This window comes from Pectinophora gossypiella, chromosome 13 (genome assembly GCF_024362695.1).
Source record: "Pectinophora gossypiella chromosome 13, ilPecGoss1.1, whole genome shotgun sequence".
Classification (NCBI taxonomy): Eukaryota; Metazoa; Arthropoda; class Insecta; order Lepidoptera; family Gelechiidae; genus Pectinophora; species Pectinophora gossypiella.
The window spans coordinates 1,185,558-1,207,472 of record NC_065416.1 but is presented as its reverse complement, the minus strand read 5'-3'; the positions used below and the strand labels follow the sequence as shown (position 1 = coordinate 1,207,472).

General features: G+C 38.8%; 1 protein-coding gene across 1 annotated transcript; it reads left to right on the top strand.

Moving 5' to 3' along the window:
- The first annotated feature begins 14,949 nt into the window (after positions 1–14,949).
- Positions 14,950–20,824, top strand: LOC126371981 (uncharacterized). Its single transcript, XM_050017477.1, has 5 exons — positions 14,950–14,963; positions 15,501–15,627; positions 16,334–16,461; positions 18,242–18,519; positions 20,721–20,824. The coding sequence occupies exons 1-5, from the start codon at positions 14,950–14,952 to the stop codon at positions 20,771–20,773; spliced, it is 600 nt and encodes a 199-aa protein (XP_049873434.1). The 3' UTR covers positions 20,774–20,824.
- The last annotated feature ends 1,091 nt before the right edge of the window (positions 20,825–21,915 follow it).

Below are 21,915 nucleotides of genomic sequence, written 5' to 3'. Positions count from 1 at the left end.
ATATTTCAGCACTATCTGTCTCTGTTCTTCTTCATTTTCAACGGTTATTACTCTTTTGGTACATTCCATGAGATGTACAGCGCCCTTCTTGAATAGGGATATAAATGCCTGTACAAACTGTTTGCGATGAATTTCACTCTCGAAGTAAATGAATTGTTTTATTTTGGGTCTTACATAACCTTTCAGGAATTCTTTTACTAGATCCGGTCTATTTAAAGGTAAGGTTACTTCAATTATTCTTTGCTTTGAATTGGACAAATTATTAATTGATGTTTCATTTCTGTTCCAGGTATAAACCAGTATTTGATTGGGTTTGCTGTCGATTGCTTCGTTCAAGATGGGGATTCCATTAGTATCAATATCGCGTGCGGAATGGATTGTATCGGTGTTACTATTAGTGTTTTCAGGGATTGTAATGGTACTTTCCGATGGTGAGACGATTGGGAATTGGGACTCCAATTCGTTGTGTCCCGCCCTTGGGGTTTCGCTTCCATCGTCCGATGAGAGTTCTATTACATCATCTGTGTTTACTTGCTCATTACGTCGATTTTGGGGTCGGCTTCCTAGTCTGACTACTTCGTTTACCACGTCATCCAAGTAGGATCTGAGTCTATGTTCACTTTCGTCAACATTGACTCGCATGGATTCCGAATCGTTACCTACTGCGTTTACCCTTATTCTGGATAGTGCATCAGCATTGTTATTCTGTTTTCCTGCTTTATATACGACATCGTAATCAAACTCTGCCAAACGTAGTTTCCAACGAGTTAATTTACTATTGGTTTCTTTCATGGACTTTAACCATGTTAGTGGGCGATGATCTGTATATATGGTGAACTTATTCCCATATAGGTATGGACGGAAGTATTTAGTAGCCCATACAATGGCAAGAAGTTCCTTTTCAGTTGTGCTATACCGGGTTTCTGCATCATTTAAAGTACGACTAGCGTATGCGATTGGTTTATCCGAACCGATTGGTCCTTGAGATAGGACTGCACCTATTGCATAGTCTGAGGCATCAGTGGTAAGTACAAAGGGTTTTGTGAAATCCGGAAATTGTAGCAAAGGGGCATTTACCAAAAGCTCCTTACACTTTTCAAATGCGTTAATGTATTCTTGATTGATCTGAATCCGATTTCTTTTCTTTAAACAGTTAGTGAGTGGGCGTGTTAATTTGGAAAAATCTTTTATAAACTTTCGATAATATCCGACTAAACCAAGAAAGCTTTTAATTTCTGTAGTTGTTTTTGGCAAAGGGAATTTCAAAACGGCTTTAATTTTGTCATCGTTTGGTTTCAAACCTTCCTTAGTTATTACATGGCCTAAATAGAGTACTTCTTTACGAAGAAACTCGCATTTATCAAGTGTGACTTTAAGATTTGTTGCTCTTAATCTTTCGAATACCTTTCTTAGCTTTTCTAGGTGTTCTTGTAGGCTGGATGAATAGACGATTATATCGTCGAGATACACCAAGCAATGTAATCCTTGCAAGCCGCGGAGGACATTGTCCATTGCTCGCTGGAACGTCGCGGGTGCGGTTTTAAGACCGAAAGGCATACGGGTAAATTCGAAATGACCGGCTTGCGTAGAGAACGCAGTTTTGTGTCGATCCTTCTCGGCTACTTCTATTTGGTGGTATCCACTCGCTAGGTCGATGGTACTGAAGTATGTAGATTTGCCTAGTTTGTCAAACAAGTCGTTGATGTTTGGAAGTGGATACTTATCGTCGACTGTGATGTCGTTGAGGCGACGGTAATCAATTACCATACGGAATTTGGTTTTTCCAGAAGCGTCCTGTTTTTTGGGGACCAAGTGCACTGGCGCACTCCATGGAGAGTGCGACTCTCGAATAACATTATCTTTCAATAACTTTTCAACCTGATTTTGAATTTCTAAGTTTTGTGCAGGTGGGTGACGATAAGGCCTGATATAAATTGGATCTTCATTTGTCGTGCGAATTTCGTGTTTTACTTGATTTGTAAAGGTTAACGGGATGTCTTCACTGTAGAATATATCTCGAAACTCGTAGCATAATTTTGATATTTTGTCTCTCTCTTCTTGGTTCATATGGTCCAGTCTCAGTCTCTGTAAATTTTGTTTCAATAGGTCGTCAACGTCGTAACTATGATCAGTAGAATTTACTATGATCTCGTTCTCTTGGAATGGTGTCACAGGCAGAGGTTTATTAAACGTCACTGCTATGGTGTCGTCAGTAGCGTTTTGTATAACTGACGTAGCCATAAAGTCTACACAGTTTACTATTGCGGTTGGCATGCGGACACCTTTAGTGAACTCTATAAAGTCCAAAATTGCATGTCCGTTTTGTAGATCAGTTGGGATGCGAACCCTAGTTTCGGTACGAGGTCCTAAAATCAACTCGTGTGGTGCTTCGTATAGTATGGGTATTTCGGTGTCACGGGTCCGCAGTACTTGGTGTTTCATATCTATGGATGCGTCCAGTTTTTTCAATAAGTCTGAGCCGATTAGACCGTCATAGCGACTATCAACATCGTAGACATAAAATTTTTGTTGTAACTTGCTTTTAAATGTCTTTAAAAGGGGAATTTGTATTACTTCATTATGGCAACTACGGGCATGTGTGCTGATAACCTCGAATGGTTCCAGAATTTTGAATTTTGCAAAAAATTCGTTTGCCTTTTTGGGACTTATGAATGACCTAGAGCTTCCGGTATCGATCATAAATGTAGCGTTAATTTCAGGTATTCTAATATGGGGTAATTTTAGTGCATTTACGCAATTTATTCGGATTATTTGAGACGGGGTTTTGTTGAGGCCTTTGATTGAAAATTTTCGGCTGGCAAGTCCGTTGGAGTCAATTCATTTTCTTCAGCTTGTTGTTCAAATTCAGGGGGAGGAACGCCCTCGCAGTTCTCAGAAAAATCATCTTGCGCGGTGAAATAGTTTTCCTCATAGTTGTAATCGTATGGGACAAAGCAATCATCGGTATAGTAGATATTATTATATTCGTCAGGGGAGTCGATCATGAATTGCGCTGTAGCAGTCCGCATCGACACGTCAGGCTCGGGTAATGCACATGCATGCGGTTTCTGAGGTTCGGCTTTAGGCATAATTTGATACAGAGGTCGTGTTTGTTGCGGGTTATTAAAGTTTTGCCTATACCACGGATGATTCATTGGGAAATTAAATCGTGCGTTTTGGTTTGGGATTCCAAATTTGAAATTTTGTTGGTTAGGGATACCGAATTTAAAGTTTTGGTTATTAGGTATTCCAAATTTAAAGTTATTTTGGTTGGGGATACCAAATCTAAATCCTTGATTTTGGTTCGGGGGTCGATATCCGAACTGGGGTTTTGGTGTGAATCCGAATTTATTAGGTTGGAATTGTTGGGTAAAAGGATTACGGGACTGTTGTGAAAACGGTCCAAATCCAGCACCGGATGGAATGAATCTGAAATTTTGAGCTGTTCTCGTAAATGGTGTTTGTGAAACTTGTGCGGGTTGAGTTTTGTTCTTATTTTTCGCGTCGTATTGAAATTGGAAATTTACTTCTTCCGTAACTACGCTTAAGGCGTTCTCGAGCGTGTTAGAACCCTTAAGTCGCACCGTCCTAATGAGGTTCTCGGGCAGATTATACATGAACACATTAAGGCAAGTGTTATTGTAAATTATCATTTTCGCGGCCTTAACGCCTTCATCCTGTAATAGATTCACTTTTGCAAACAGAGTGCTTCGCACTTGTTGGATTCGACAACAAAAATCATGATACGATTCGCCAGATTTAATTTTCATTGATTCCAGTTCGATAGCTATACATTCTTCCGACCTTGGGTCACCGAAATGTAGGATTAATAAATCTTTTAAGGAAGACCAAGTGTTCACATCTTGTCTTTCGCTTAGTAAATGTGCTGCTTTGTCTATTAGTCTGCTTGAAATAGCATGAAATACATATTGCGTTTGGTGTGGATTGTCCTGTTGCTGGGCATATGCCGATAATACATACTCAGCTTTATTAATGAATAAATTTAGCAACTGTGGTTCGCCACTGAATTTTGGAATAAGGCTTAGCATTTCGTTTGGAACAAGAGAAATTTGTTGCGTCATTTTTATCTACTTAAAATATAACACAAGACACAAAATACAATAGAAACACAATAAAAACACAATAAAAATACACAAGTAAATGACACAAAATAAGACAATAATATAAATCACTTCAATTATTTCTGTTCAATTATATTTTATTATTTTTCTTTAGAAAATCAGATCACTTAACTACTTTATGCTAATTATCTAAAACATTCGGCGATTGTGACCAAATGTCAGATCCTATCTAAACTATGCTAGCTGTCTAAAACATTCGGCAATTTATGTCCGATTGTCAGACCCTACCTAAATGAGTCTCACAATTAGCTGGAATAGAAAGGGATAAGACAGGATAGTGAAAAAGTCTACTCACAGACCGCTCGATCCCATTTCCTCCTACTAGAGTTGTGCGTTGCCACCGAGAGAGTACTCGTCCTTTGTCTCACGCCGCTTGTCCAAAAGTTATTTATTTGGTTCGTAGAATATCCACCGTACTGTAACCCGTGATAACCGAGTTGCAGGTCTTCTGGGTACAGCTTCTTCCAATAGCGGATATCCTACCGGCTGCGCCACTTAAGTTGCCGCGGAGCGAGGGACTCTTTTTAAAAAGCAAAAATTGAATTTTGAATTTAAACTTTTAATGCGTACTTTACAGTGGTCAACTTAAGACTAAACTTATGAGCTAGTTCTATGATCTAAGAAAGCTATGAAAACAACAATACCTCCCGGTAGTTCGGGCTTATCTAAAGCTGAATGCGCAGGACGGATGTTGTTCGTCTGCGCCGGAGGTCTGGGAATGCGCTTCATACAATACTTAGAAAGCTTACGTCGGGACTCTTACAGTACCCGCGGTAGGTCCGGAATACATAACTAGGTACAGTCATGAGTCATGAGCAATATAATGTACCCACTTTAGGACTCTATCGCACTAACATATTTGACATTTGGTGAGACTTACAGTTCAATTTGTCAAAAAAGTTAATGTGACATGGTACCAAAGTGTATACATAGTACTGCTCGTGACCGTACCTATGTAACTTGTATTGGTGATCTAATAATATCAGACAGCTTAGTTGTTTTTACTTGAGTGCCTTATTGTAGGTTTGCCTCAGGTTTGAATACTTGGCTGGACAAATGGAGAGTGCCGAGGGATTATTCATCACCGGTATTATTATTAGTCCATCATATAAACCTAACCTAAGCTCACGACTATACATATCATAATTATAATTTCCAGCCGTATTCGGCCATGGCGACAAGTCTCCGATCTAGGAACGCCTAAGATGCGCTCTTATATGGCTGACGTAACCGATCTTAGCAGTGAATGTATGGCCACATTTAAATTAGGAGTTCCGTAAGAGGTTGGGAGCCTGGTGATCTGTCACACAGGGTCACACCTAGTATCGACACCAGTCTCTCACAAAGGCACTGTAGTGTGTATCATTACCTTAGTTAAGTTTACATAATTTGTGTTACCTTTGTGAAGGGAAAATAAAGATTATTTTTATTTTATTTATTTATTTATTCACTGCACGTCAGCACACCTCCGGTATAATTATATGTTATGGTCGCAGATGGTCGGGCCTTCAGCTCGTCGCGTTTTGAATCAAGCATACCCACCACACCGAGCTTTCTGTTAGACCAACGTGATAGGTGGTGACTGGTGAGCCGTATCGCCGTCTATAATGGGCGAGCGAACTGTGTTAGTGAAACAATTGTTTTAGGTAAGCACCGGTTCTTTATCGCGATAAAATCAGGGAAAATCACAAAGTTTAGTCTGTACTATAAAGCACCCAAAAATACATCGAAAAACGTCTGCTATTTCTCAAATCGGGCTTTTAGTGAGCAATCAAGAATTACTTCGAACAAATTGCCGTGTGCTTTAAATGGGCCGTAAAAGTTTTAAATTATTGCGTCAGAGAAAAAATAACAAAGGGTTGTACAAATAGGCTGCTTAAGTATGCATGGCCAATTTCCCTTGTTAAGACGAGTTTAGTTATAAAGGGCTCATCACGGGCGATTCAATGTTTTTAGAAGACTTCACAAAAATTCAAAGATGGGGCGTGTGGAGGTAATAAAAATAAAGAACACGCATACATAATACAATACATCCACTTTTATCAAAAAAATACCTATACGTTTAAAGACTAAAACCCGACTACTAATTGAAAAATCACGCTCTAGAAAGTATGAAACAAGAAAATAGGTGTATTTCTCTGAAATTCTTCTGAATGTTTAGAAGGTAGCCGTGGTCGTATGCCGTGGTAAGCAAACTTTAGGACAGATTGGCAAAAGTATGGAACAGAAAATAATTTAAAAAAAAAACACAAAGGGAGGAAAATCCACCTGATATCAACTCATAATCGTGGTTTGAATCACCTCCTCAGTATTCGTTACGATAATATATAAATACATAGGTACGTAGCGGTTAAACACATGACGATCCTTTTTAATTCACGGCAGTTAGAATTTAAATAAATATACTGACGGTCGCAAGTCAACATATTTATAAAAACATTATGTATATGTCACCGTAAAATTGTAAATAACGTTAGATTATAATCTATCGATTTTGAATCTCGCGAGATTGTGAACTGTCGAATAATTATGAATCGTATCATATTGCTTACAATTTAACGTATTATTTTTCGGTAGATTATAATTTATCGAAGTGAAACCGTCAAATTGTGATACGAAACGCACCTCGCGTGCTATACCATAGAGTTACAAAACTATTAGAGTGAGCATAATGTTAATTTGGGATTCTCTTAAAATGCATAAATGTTTTTGTCATAATTTTAATTATCATAATCCTTTTTGCATAACGTTTTTTAGCATAATAGTTTTACTTTCCCATAATAACATCTACGAATACTGGTTTGTTAGGTATAACTTATTTTTGGGATTAATAAATAGATATCCATAATTCTTTTTTAGAATAATAGTGTTTTGTCATAATTTTTACAAGGCATAACAGTAGGTTAGGGTGCGGCGGGGGTGGCCCTTGGGCCACCCCTATGCCGCCAACATGTTTATCTTACACACGAAAAGTATACTGAATTATACGTTTCAGATTTTTTAATTTTGATACATTTTTTCTTACCATGTGATGTCAGAATTATTGATTACTTACTAAATAATTAATAAATACGTACTTGATTTCACAATCTTGAAGAGCATTTATTTTATTTGACTGACACCTGTGTTTTATTCCTAACTCTATGGACACAGAACGGTCTACTGTAAGGCCGACCAATCAGGGACAGCCGTCGGACAGTTGACAATTTGACAATTGTAAGATTGTGATTTAACAGTTTTACTTCGATAGATTATAATCTGACGAATAATAATACGTTAAATTGTAAGCAGTATATTACGTTTCACAATTATTCGACAGTTCAGAATCTCGCGAGATAGATTATAATCTAACGTTATTTACAATTTTACGGTGACATATATACGAGAACTTACGTGGGTGAATATCAAAATGTGCCAAGTTTGGTGGCGAACAGTCATATAATTTTTTCGTGAAAAATTGGGTTCCGACATGAAAAAGATCCAGGAACCTCGGTTCCGACGTGAAAAAGGAAATTTTGATATTGACCCTAAAAATATATCTCTCCTTCCGAGAAACTGTGAAAGGCATATTTACAATACAAGAAATAAAAATAAAATTGCTATTCAAAATTCTAGATTAAGTAAATTAAATTAATCTTTTTTGGGGTAATGTAATACGTTTTTATAATAAAATACCAGATAATATTTTGAATATGTCAGAAAATAAATTTAAAGCTCATGAAGCTTACTTTATGTAAAAAAGCTTATTATAGGATTAATGATTATCTAAATGAAAAATGTCTGGTATTAAAATATGTGTTTCCTGTAGTTATTAAACAACTTGTAATGTACCCTCATTGATTTAAAAGATGTGTCATTTCTTCTCCTCAGCCGTAACACCTTGCGAAATGACGTAAATTCAAAAATGTTACATTGACCTTCAACAAATTTATCCATGATAAGTACCTTGATTCTGATTTCTGGCGGTTTCGGTCTTTCAGCGTCCTTTGGCTCAGCGCTATCAGCGCGTCGATTGATTCTTTCAAATACAATCCTCTCAAACAACACTAGAGGTTAATTTAAAAAATGGGCAATGTATGTACAGTCATGAGCAATATAATGTACCCACTTTAGGACTCTGTCGCACTAACATATTTGACATTTAGTGAGACTTACAGTTCAATTTGTCAAAAAAGTTAATGTAACATGGTACCAAAGTGTATACATATTAATACTCGTATGGCGGACATCCTAGCTATAAGATCATTTTGTACCTATATTCTTACAAATAAAGCACTTTGAACTTTGTGACCGTACTGGGTGGAAGCGCTCTGCGTTCCTCATTTTCACGGCCAAGTAGTTAGCGGACAGAACCTTAAAACAAATATCAAGAACGACTAGGGACTGGGCTTCTCTGTTTACAAATCCTTACTACATGAACAAACAACGTAATAAGATTTAACGTCAAATTCAGGAGGTTTCAGCAAACTTACTGTTTGCCACAACTTCCTCGTCGTCTTTAAGTTTATTAGTGTAATACCACATCTACACAATCGGCAAGAAAGAAGACCACCTCACCGAGCTTTCTGTTAGACCGACGTGATAGATGGTGAGCCGTATCGCCGTCTATAATGGTCGAGCCAACCGCGCTAGTGAAAACTATTTACTCATCAGTACAGTACTTAATCCGTACTAGTATTTTTTTCCCCTTTTGCGTGCAATCTGTCACCTTTGGATAATAAGCACTTCTTGTGGTATCATTTTAGGTAAGCGACCAATGTCGCTTCCTATTTTGGGCCTTAGTTGGCAAGATCCTGCGGCAGCCTCCTTAGTCTTAGTTGTGTAATAACAAATGGGAAAGTGTTTTTGTTTTGTGTGTATGTGTGTGTCTGTCTGTTGGTTTGTCCGTCTTTCACGGCAAAACGAAGCGACGATCAAAACGAAGCGACGATCAAAACGAAGGGACGATTTGTCGTGTTTTTTTAAGTGGAGATAGTTGAAGGGATGGAGAGTGACCTAGGCTATTAGTGACTAATAAAAAAAACTATGCATCATTTTTTTTTTGGAAATCTGCCCCAAGACTTTCAAAGAGGGGGTAAAATTTTATAATTATGTGACTTTTCGCAGTTTTCAAGTAGTGATTGCAATCCGGCGTCATTTTCAGTCCGGCCGGCCGGATCCGGCCGGATTATTAACAGATACAATTAACCTTACATAATTAATTGAAATGAGATCAAAATCATTATTAAAGTATGTAGCTATATTATTTTCCCACAAACTGCTAGCACCGGATCCGGTCTTCGGATCCGGTATATTGGTACCAATATACCTACCGGATCCGGTAACCATTAAATGATGCCGGATCCGCCGGATTACCGGATCCGTTTTTCCGGATTGCAATCCCTATTTTCAAGATAGCAAGCTAAAAATTGGTAATTGGTTGGTTGGTATTGGTAATTGGTATTGGGTTCCTACATTAGGAAAGGGGGACCGTGTTACGTCGAATTTAACGCGAGCGAAAGCGGGCAAAAGCTAGTTTTATGTATTATAATTAATAGTTCATAATATTACGACTTTCCGTCGACTTCTTGTATCTTCATTGAAATGCCGCAGTTCTTCAGATAAGTTGTATATTTAGATTGAGTACTTACTTAAGTAATATTCTGACGTTATATATGATATCTATATATATGAATATCTATATCTATATATGTCAGACTTCTTGATTACTTTCATAGTTGCCGTGAAAGTTTTTGGATGTATTTATTTCTTGTTAAACCGCATAATACACAGTAGGTATTTATGTTTGTTTATGTAGGGATTTTGGAAATTCGAAACCATCTGTCTGTTTTTCCGTCAGTCAAATTTACACACCGATAAATGTTAAAATTCTATGATTCTGAGCTGATATCAGTGAAATTTTCCATCGCAAAAGTATGGAACTGAAAATAATTAAAAAAGAAACACAAAAAATGGCTGATTCAGACCCTGATTCTGAGTCGACATGAAGTGGAAAATTCGTGTTTTTTTGTGTTTTTTAAAATTATTTTCAGTTCCATACTTTTGCGACGGAAAATTTCACTTGATATCACCTTAGAATCATGGTCTGAATCATCCCTCATAGTTTTCGTTACGATGTCACTAACACCCTGTATTAATTAATTGTATTAATTATATTAATTAGTTGTAACACCCTGTATTGTAATTACAGTGTATTTACGCGTGGTGTATTCATTATAAGGTTATTGCAGCTAGGGTTAGGTTTTTTTTACCCTATGCCTTATGGATACAAAACAATCACGATACTCCCGAAGGCGATCACTCTATACTCCATAGTTAAAACCACCAATCGTTTCCTTTGCCTTTGAAGAGTCTCCTCAATAGTGGGGTTTCTCTTGACATTTTCCTTTCTCAAAGGTAATTTTTGAACAGTATAAGCTATTTTAAGACATTTAAGAACATTGGCTCTTTTAAGCAAATTTTAAATAAGTTTCGTCATAAAAAGCATCATGAAACATTTAAGTCTTTTTTGTTATGTAAAAGCATTAAAATTGTTTTAGACTTTTGGAATCATAGTCTGTTGCTTTATAAAATATGTCCCTTGAGGTATACAGGTGTTAGTGACACCGTAACGAATACTGAGGGGGATGATTCAGCCCATGATTCAGAGTTAATATCAAGTGGAATTTTCTATCGCATTCATGATTTTTTGTACCTATTTTTTTAATATTTTCTAAGTATTCAATACTATTGCGATGGAAAATTCCACTCGATATTAACTCAGAAAAATGTGTTAAAGCATCCGCCTCAGTATTTGTTACTAAGTAATTTACACTTCGCACAAGTACGTACAGGTACCCATACTACAAGTATCTACGTATGGTGTCAGTGACACCGTAACGAATACTAAGGAGAATGATTCAGATGACTCTGAGTTGATATCAAGTGGAATTTCCGATCGGAAAATTAACGAAAATTTTTACTCCTTTTTTTAATTATTTTCAGTTCCATACTTTTGCGACGGATAATTCCACTCAATATCAACTCAGAATCACGTTCTGAATCATCCCTCAAAGTATTCTTTACGGTGTCCCTAACATTCTGTATAGTGTAATTTATTGCATAAATAAAAGGATTTACTTTTGTCTTTTATATAAAGAAGAATAACGTACTCGCATAGTAGGGAGAAAACCAAGTTTTCACGTAAAGCTATTTATTCCAATGTACCGGATATAATGCTACCTTTTTATCATGTTTTTTTATTATAGGCCAGAACATCTTAGTATTCCAAACGTTTTTGCCTAGTAATAAGTTTATTAAAATACATAACGTGACTAGAATAGCTCGTCATAACTGGAAATATAATTGTAAAGAAAATTACGATACATACATATGTATATACAGTCATGAGCAATATAATGTACCCACTTTAGGACTCTGTCGCACTAACATATTTGATATTTAGTGAGACTTACAGTTCAATTTGTCAAAAAAGTTAATGTGACATGGTGTAGGTACCATGTCACAAGTGTACCGTACATACATTAACTCACGTCTATTTCCTATGACTATGGAATTCCATTTGCTTCGATCCTGACACAATACTCTCGCTCTGCACAAATTACAATACAATACAAAAACGCTTTATTGCACATATAAATACAACATTAAAAACAATTACAAAAGTGACATGAAAAGCACAATCGGCGGCGTTATTGCTAACTAGAAATTTCTTCTAGGCAACTTTAGGGTCAAAGAACTTGCTAAATATTGGAGTCTGGGACGGTGTGTTAAAGGTATACTTAAGTAAATAATGCAATGTAAATAGACACAAACACGGTGTAGATAAAACATAATTATACAATTAACAGACCTAGTGGCCCCGATTCCTGCAGACATCTAATTTTATTTTAAATTATACCCTTCTTTTTTTATCCGCCGAAAAAGAATTAATTTTAAAATGAATCAATAACCCGGGCAAATAAAATAGGCATCTAGCTGGTATGCCATCCGTTTGACGTGTTGTCTTCTTGAGTCTGTCGGGCTATTGGCCGATGTAAAAATTTTAGACGGTTGTTTTAGATGTCTGCTTAAAATTGATATGTGTTCCATAAATTTTATGCCTGTCGATTACCCGTCCCTTTCCTTTTCGGCGGATAAGAAAATGACAGGTATAACTTCAAATAAAATTAGATGGTGTTTACAGGAATTAGCACCAGTACCTACTTAAAATCTATCAATATATAGCTCAAGCCCCTTATGTTTACAATAAAATAAATCGTGCATTATATATATACCCCATGCACACATTCAGATGTAAGGAAACAGTAACTGAGTGGCTAAGTACTCTTACGTACGATGAAGTGGAAGACATCTTTGTGAGACTGACCTAATAGGTGCCCACCCTGTACGTGGTCTTGTACCGAACCCAAGGAAGTAAAAACCGTAGGGCGTACAGGGTTGACGTAAATATAAGTCTGTTAACAACGGGTAGTGATAGACACACGCACACAGACACACACACACACACACACACACACACACACACACACACACGCAAACACACACACACACACATATGCACACACACACACACACACACAAACACACACACACAGAGAGAGAGAGAGAGAGAGAGAGAGAGAGAGAGAGAGACACACACATACACACACATGTATTATGTTTAATTTACCTAAGTTTTACATTAAGACAATATAGTGTAAATCAAATTGTACTGGTTGCGTTGGAAGAGCGAGGCATTCCCATCACAAGTGTCATCTGACTACTTTTAGGGAAGCCCCTGTAACTTGTTTGTTATAGATTATAAAAAATAAAACCCTTTTTATTTTATTTTTTTTATTTTTATTTATAAAATACATATACATTATATTTATAATACATACATAGAGGAAAAGGTAAAAAAATTTATACATTTCAATATGTTAATAATTGCTAATAAGAAAAGCAGGATTTTGTGGGAGGTTGTAGTCGCGCCACCATGGTGTCCTAGGAAGATAGGGATTTAACATGTTTGCTATTACTTTTATAAGTAAAGTACACCTCCCGGTTCGAATCGCGGTATACATATCACAAAAATCACTGTGTGAGCCCTGATTTAGTTAGGACATTGCAGGCTGGATTGTCCGGGAGTAAGATTATCGGTTCTTCGGAAGGCATGTTAAGCGCCGCTACTTTTGACCCTTTCCTTGAAAGACAATGGAGACAACACCTAGGAGCACAAATCGTAGCCCTATTGCAAGAAGTGCTCAGCCAGCGGGTTGTAGCTCGTCGGCTCCACATAATCCAGTCATGTGTTTCGAAAGTTTAGACCGCGCGGAACCAAGAAAGTGATTTCAAACTTTTGCTCGCGAGTGTACTTACTGATTTTAAGGGCCTTTGGCGTCTCAATAATAACCGTGACACCAGAGTTGATTAGGTTGGTAATCCAGATGATAACTCACATGATAGAAGAAGAATCAAGTACTCATTTTTTTGTCAAATAACTTGGTCTAATGAACCGTTGCTAAACTAACATTTTTTTTAATCCTTTACCTTGCTAAAGTATCAAATTAAATGAATGACATGACAAAATGTTTAACAAGTTTTTTAAATTGAAATAAAGCGACCTTTGTGTCGTTCTAAAAATAACACAACATTAGGTTGAAGTAAGTGAGGCGTTGTAATTAAAAAATAATTTATATCTTTTTAACATTCCATTTGTGCGGTCAGTAATTTTCTTGTATTTGTAAAATGTATGTAACTACAAAATGGCCCCGATTCCTGCAGACACCTCCCAATTTTACGTTATACCTGCTATTTTCTTATTCGCCGAAAAGGATTGGATCGCAAGATTCTTCTTCTTCTTCGTCGTTCCCTTACTGCTGAGAATCGCGACCACAGGTTATGGTTTTCCACTCGGTACGGCTATATGCTGCGTGGACCGCCCTCTGTATGCTGCCGCCCACCGTCTTCTTCAGGATGTCAGACCACCTCGTAGGTGTGCTTCCTCGCGTACATTTGCCCAACGATGATCTGCTTCTCCAGACTGTGCTTCGGAGACCGCATAATATGTCCGAAGAACCTTAGGGCACGATTAGGGATCGGAAGATTGACAACTGTTAATTTTATTTGCTTATTACCCATATATAAAATTTCGGACGGGATTTTTAAATTTTTACCTAAAATTGACGTGTGTTCCATAAATGTTATGTCTGTCTATTACCCGTCCCTTTCCTTTTAGGCGGTTAAGAAAAAGACAGGCATAACTTAAAATAGACTTAGATGGGGTGTACCGGAATCAGCACCAATCTATTTTCAAATTGAAAATATTGGTTTCATACCATAAACAGTCCATAGATGGTTAGTAACAACCTTACAGCTAGCTTACAATATGGGACTTAATAATAATATGATATTATACTGCCCGATAATGCATTAATCATCATCACTAATTTAAGAGCCACGCTCTTGTCGGTGTAGCATTCTCCATGCTAATTTTTTAGGGAAAAATAGGGCAGTGTTTTCCCTCTTGCCTTCCGCCCCGCAGTACCCTGTCTGACGCGAGTGGAATGGCGCCCAGAGTAGTCTATTTCAAAGCCGTACTAGGACTCCTGTCCTCCGCCTGTGAATAGTACTGACAGTTATTGCTGCCCTCTGTCAGGTTCCAGGTTACAGTCCCTGTGACTTGCCCCTTCCGTCGAATGGCTCTCATCTCCGCCTATGCAACCGTTGAGGGCTTCACCCGTATCCCTTGGCAAGGGTTCTACGTAGGTCTGAGTCCCTATCCGAACTCAGCCACCGCCTCACTCCGGCCTACCCGGCCGGGATAATGGATTGGACAGTGTAATAAGGCCTTTACTTGGCCATCCCTCTCGCCCTCATTAACAAAAAGACATGTCAGTCCCTTCTCCCTCCGACCTATGTCCTTTATTTGTCTGTGATAATAACATACGTCCACTGTTATCTATTCTGATAATCTGATTGACGACAACGCCTACGGTATTAGAATAGCAAACGTACTGATGACACCAACCGCAGGGGCTTTTTGTCAACACATAATTTTCTGACTTATCTATTTACATAAGATAATATAGCATCACGCTTATATCTCCAAAGAGGTAGGCAGAGATGTTTAGTATATTCACTCATTCCTTGCCAGCTATGTTTCAGACCCACGTAGTAAAGGGGCGAGCTTATTGCCATAAACCGGGCACAAATATTGGAAACCCGGGCAGTGTGTATGGTCCATACCCCTTCCGGGTGGATTGAGGGGAGGCCTGTGCCCAGCAGTGGGACGTATATAGGCTGTTTATGTAATGTGTGTAACTTATTTGACTAGTTGGAAACTAGCCTATTTTTACCTGCTGGTGGTGTTTCCAGGTTCAACAGCAGCCGCGGGCTGGTGGGCGTGGTGGCGTGGGCGCTGGTGGTCACCATCACTACCACCACCACGGCACTGGAGCTGTACGACGAGCTGCCGGGAGACGGGGATCCTGTTGCGTATCCAGTAAGCATTATATATTTGCGATGATGATGATGATGATGATATATTTGTATTTGTAGTTAAACCACATCTGTCATCATCGTTACTCAGAACCGTAATAACGACGAACGGATGATTGACAGCTCTTAATTTTAGGAAGAATGAGTAAATGAATGAATAACCCGAGCGAATCAAAAAGGTGTTTGACGTGTGCTGTCAACATGATTCTGTGGGGTTATTGGCCAATGTAAAATTTTTAGACGGTTGTTTTAGATTTCTGTTTAAAATTGACGTGTGTTCCATAGATTTTAAGCTTGTCGATTACACGTCCCTTTCCTTTTCGGCGGATAAGAAAATGACAGATATAGGTAACTTAGGTAAAATAAAATTAGATGGTGTTTACAGGAAATAGCAGCTATGCCTTAGGTTTAAAATGGTAAACTCGAGTTAAGGTTGCGGCGCCGTCTAAGGGTGGTATTAATAGACTAATCTCAGCTGAGACTGCCCTTAAGATATTCAAGATCAAGATCATGCTCAAGTCCCTGTTTTTATATAAGAACTGTCACATTGACATGATCTTGAGAGCAGTCTCAAAGCTGAGATTTAACCGAGTTCGTGGAAAACCTTGAGGTCGCCTTAACTTAGGACGAAGTCGAGAAAGGTTGGAGTTAACATCATACTCATATTCATCTTCGAATACGGGCGTTAAACATGACTGTATGTTCTCCAGGACGACAACAGCCTGGACACGGGCCCGGTGGCGCCCCGCAGCAGTCCAGAGCTCGCGCTGGCCAAGGATGTGCTGCTCTATAAGCTCATCAAGGCCTTGCAGGGGAGACAGAGTCTTACGACGTTCAGGTGAGAGAGAAATACTTACAACGCTTTCTAATTTAGTTACAATACACAATACAATACAAATACACTTTATTGTTTTCATCTCATAAGTTTCGTTTTCGTTTCGAGCTCTTCCGAAGGCACGTTAAGCCGTTGGTCCCGGCTGCATTAGCAGTCGTTAATAACCATCAATCCGCACTGGGCCCGCGTGATGGTTTAAGGCCCGATCTCCCTATCCATCCATAGGGAAGGCCCGTGCCCCAGCAGTGGGGACGTTAATGGGCTGATGATGATGACACTTATTGCAACAAAATAAAAAGAAATAATTACAAAAAGACTCTTAACTAAGTACATGGCAAATGGCGGCCTTATCGCTTAAGGCGATTTCTCCCAGACAACCATAAGGTGAGGAAAAATTTAAAAATTGAAAGATTTCTTAGGTATGTGAAGGTATATCGAGTAGTTTGCCGACAAAGACTGTCTTTTAAAGGTTTTTGGTTTTATAGCACTATATCGGGTGAGAGCCTTCAGCGCTCCCCATTTGTCCGGCCAAGTAGTTAATGCCATCTGCGGCAAATCTACAATAAGTCACGTAAAAAAAAAGGTTTTATAGCACTCACAAAGAGAAAATGAAATCGAAAAAATGTGACTCGGACGGGGCTTGAACCCACAGATCTTGTCAACCCGCGACGAGCGTGTTAACCATAACACCATCGGGTCTTCCTGTCGATACTTATCTTATCTACTACTACATAACATAACATAACATAAATAGCCTATATACGTCCCACTGCTGGGCACAGGCCTCCTCTCAATCAACCGGAGAGGGTATGGAGCATACTCCACCACGCTGCTCCACTGCGGGTTGGTGCGGGTAAGTTGATTCCGTGCTTCGGAGGGCACGTTAAGCCGTTGGTCCCGGCTATTAGCCGTAAAAACACCTCCTCTACTACTACTGACTATCTTATTTATAACATAACATACCATCACGCCTGCATCCCCGAAGGGGTAGACAAAGGTGTATAGTAGGGTTGAAGCATAGATTCAAGTACTTACTTATAGGAATTTCTAAGATATTTTTGCATTAACGGTTATGAATATGACTTCCGGTTTTCGAAGAAGAACTCGCCAGTGCTGAGACGTTCATTAGCATAGTGATTCCAATTACAGTTATCTGAAAACTGTAATTGGATCGTGTATGATCAGTGCTGTTGATATCATGTAGCCATAATGAAATTAGGTAATAATTTTTGTCATAAATTTTATTCACATAGTACGCTTTTGTGACTTTATTAACTTTATTTAATTGTTTTTATTATTATTATTATTTTACTGTTCTCGTTCATATTATTTTATTAAGTAAGTACGGATATATTGTTATTATTATTTTTTTTTGTATAATTTTCGACACAATGTAAAAATTGTTCAGAAATAAATAAACTAAACTAAAAAAATAATACTAATTAGGTACTAAATAAAGACAAATCTAAAACTAAAGGAAAAAAAACTTTTTTTTCTATTTACTTTATTTATGAATTTTAATCAAGAAAAGAATAATAATAGGTCCGACATTTTGACATGTTTTTCTATGACGTCACAGTGTGCTTTTTCATACAAAATCCATAGTAATTTCGTGTTTTGACGTTTAGTAAAAAGTAACTAAATTTGACTAGTTGTAAACTAGCCTATTATCTCATCAAACTATTTTTATTTAATAATATAGTCAATATTGAAATATCATTGGGTAAAGCGATCAAAGCGATCCAGTAATAGATACCGATAAAAACCTTCCATTTTCTTCCAGATCAGACTGGCCGTCAGAATTCCAGCCCACAGAGCCTGAAGAGCCCACAAGGCTCACAGAGCTTGAAAAGAGACAACCCAGAGAGCACGCACGACGAAGAGAGCCCACACGACCCAGAGAGCCCAGACACGTACATCTCACAGCTCTGAGAGACAAGGATGGAGTCGTGAAGAGACTCACGAATGTCCTTAGAGGGAGCGGGACAAATATAGGTTTCAAAGGCATGGACTACTACAGGCCACAGCAGAAATGGAAGATTAAGAAGGGGAAGGCTTTAGGTGAGATGAGAATAGATGATGATTTAAGAGATGCTCAATGTACATAGAGGCGGTACCCGGAGGGTTCGCGCACTGAAGAAATAGATTTGTGATAAATTGGTAATTTTGGTGCCTTCCGAAGCACGGAATCATCTTACTTTTTTGGACTATCAGGTGATTCAAGCCTGAAAAGTCCTTACCAAACAAAGGACAGTCTCACAAAGTGATTTCGACAATGTCCCCATCGGGAATCGAACCCGGACCTCCAGATCTTGAGCCTAACGCTCTAACCACTAGACCACGGAGGCTGTTAAATAAACGTTGTACGTTAAGCCGTTGGTCCCGGCTATTAGCCGTAAAAACACCTCCACCAACCCGCAGTGGAGCAGCGTGGTGGAGTATGCTCCATACCCTCTCCGGTTGATTGAGGGGAGGCCTGTGCCCAGCAGTGGGACGTATATAGGCAGTTTATGTTATGTTATGGTAATTTTGGTATAAATTCTTCTCTTCTTTTATCGTGTGGGTTGTGAGATGGATTACCAACCCCTTCAACGCTGGTGTCAGAGTTACGTTGGCCAAACTTTGATTGAAATATCATTAAATGTTGACGTTTCAACGATATGGTTACCTGATGAGAACCTTCATCGCTCCGCATTTGTCCGGCCAAGTAGTTAATGCCATCTGCGGCAAATCTACAATAAATCACGTCAAAAATCGTATGGGGCGGAAAGCAAGAGTTTATTAGGAAACGTCTGCATATAATGAACGTTATAAGCATTGATGTTTAAAATATAATTTTGTTACTATGTAGTCTATAGTCTTCTTCCTTCGTGTTGATGACAAGTCGAACAACATGATTTATAATTTATCAGCCCAATATGCTGCCACGGCAATAGCACGGACGGAAGCGCTCATCAAGTCCTCCCGCCTGTAGGATCCAGGGCACAGTGAGCAAACGATTAGGTGGGACACGGTCTGCGGAGCTGCTCCACACTCACACTGAAGCTCCGCCCCATCTATGAAACCCACCTGGACAGGTTTTTTTGCTCCGGCCGACTTGCGAACGGAGTCTGTTTAAAGACTTCCAAACATTTCTTGGGAGGTTGTGTCCAGGGGGGAGACTTTCTGAGAGCGGAACAAATGCGGCCGGCAAACGCCCGCCAAAGATCGCTCCTTGCTTGAGAAGCTTCACTTTTTTTTTGACGTGACTTATTGTAGATTTGCCGCAGATGGCATTAACTACTTGGCCGGACTAATGGGGAGCGCTGAAGGCTCTGACCCGGTACAACATTTAAAACAACAGGCCTGAGGGTGCCCAGTTGGGCGCGAACCTCGGCTCAGGGCGTCGTCTGAGAGGAAAAATATTTGAAAGAATTAATCGACCCGAGTGGGATGATAGCGATAAGCGCTGATTGAGGGAAATCGTCGACCACGCCGGCCGGGTCGGTATCGGGGTCCTGAAGTGTTTGGTGTCGCGAGCTGATTGGCTGCCTCTATGGCTAGAGTAATCGGGTCGTCGGGATAGGATATGACGTCACCGTGTATAGTAGTTACGTATAAATTACCTTTACGTTAAGTATCGCCTCGGGATTCTATCACTAACTTGTTCGTCCGAAAGTAGTTTATTAGTACGTCAGGCGAGGTCGAAGGGTAAGGTGCCATAAAATCATTGATCCTATAGTATAGACAGAATAAGGGCTTTCCTTTTTTGACTTGACTTATTGTATACAGGGTGTTAGTGACATCGTAACGAAAACTTTAAGGGTCTGAGTTGATATCAAGTGGAGTTTTCCATCGCAAAAGTATGGAACGGAAAATAATTTTAAAAACACTAACATTTTCATGAATTTTCCGACAGGAAAATCTGGTCCCCTCAGTATTTGTTGATGATGATGATGATGTGATCCAGCCGATTTCGGCTACGGCGACCGCTTCAACTCCGACGTTCATGTGCTCGCATGTGGCTTATATAGCCAACCTGATTGGAAAAGATCCTCGCACACAGTATTTGTTATGTCATTAACACCCTATCTACTTGTATGGCTACTTGTATGTACGGTCACGAGCATTAATATGTATACACTTTGGTACCATGTCACATTAACTTTTTTGACAAATTGAACTGCAAGTCTCACTAAATGTCAAATATGTTAGTGCGACAGAGTCCTAAAGTGGGTATATTATATTGCTCATGACTGTACTTGTAATACCGTCTGTTTCAGGTAGCCAAATGGTGTGCTACTTCAAGTTGTGCGCTTTCCGGTCGCCCATGTAGAGCCAGCGAGATATGAAGAACATGCGCAATAGGGTAGTTTCTAACAAGTCAAATCAGTTACTTTTTACTAAACGTCGAAACACGAAATTACTATGGAATTTCAATGAAAAACCAACCTGTGACGTTATAGAAAAACGTGGCAAAACGTCGTACCTATTTATAACATTTTTTCTTTGTTAAAATTCATAAAGAAATTAAATAGAAAAAAGAAAACGTTTTTGTCACCTTTGGATCGGTCTTTATATAGTAATCAGAATTAGATAATTTATCCTTGACCTAGGAAACTACCCATTTATCTATCATTCATTAGAGTAGGTACCCATTCGTAATCACGTCTCACACTTTCAGAATAACCGGGTAAAATGCGACCATCTGAACAGTTTTTATTTTAAGAGTCAAATTAGTTGGGGAAGGCCGTGGTAGCCCTGTTGGAAGAATGCTTGACTCTCACTCTGAGGTCGCAGGTTCAAATCCCAGCACGGATCTAGAACAAGGAATTTTGAATTTGTTTTCAAATCCATGTTTGGATCATTAATGATTATCACTTGCTCAGTGAGGAAACCCACATTTCCGAGAAATGCGGAGTTATGTGACCTAACTTGCGGGCCTAGCACCGTAAACAGTCGACTCTTTCTCGCCGCGACAGAGATCGTCTGTCTCTTTCCGTGCAGTACTGCGAGAGAGTGACGGGTGACGTATGTCGAGGCGAGAAAGAGTCGCGCGCTTACGGTGCTAAGCCCGCTGGGCTGGATTTCCTTCGCGGGTTGGAAGGTCAGACAGGCAGTCACTTCTACTTACACACTACACTTAAATATTTATGTATTAAGTACCCACATAAATTAGTTTCAGCTTCTATAATTCATTATCTACAATTATTCAGATGGCTGTATGTATTCGATACATATTTAGAATAAGGTACTTGTTTAAAAAAAATGTAAAATATTACCTACTTAATATTGTTGTTAAAGAAAATTAAAGGCCTCAGTCAGAGAAGTTTGTATTATGAAAATAAATTATTACCTATAATAGGGTAGTTTCCAACTAGTCAAATCAGTTACTCTTTCATCACAGGCCTTTACATCTTTATCAGATGATTCAAACAGCGTTTCTGTGGCAGCTTTTAAAATGGCTGTAAAGTCCAA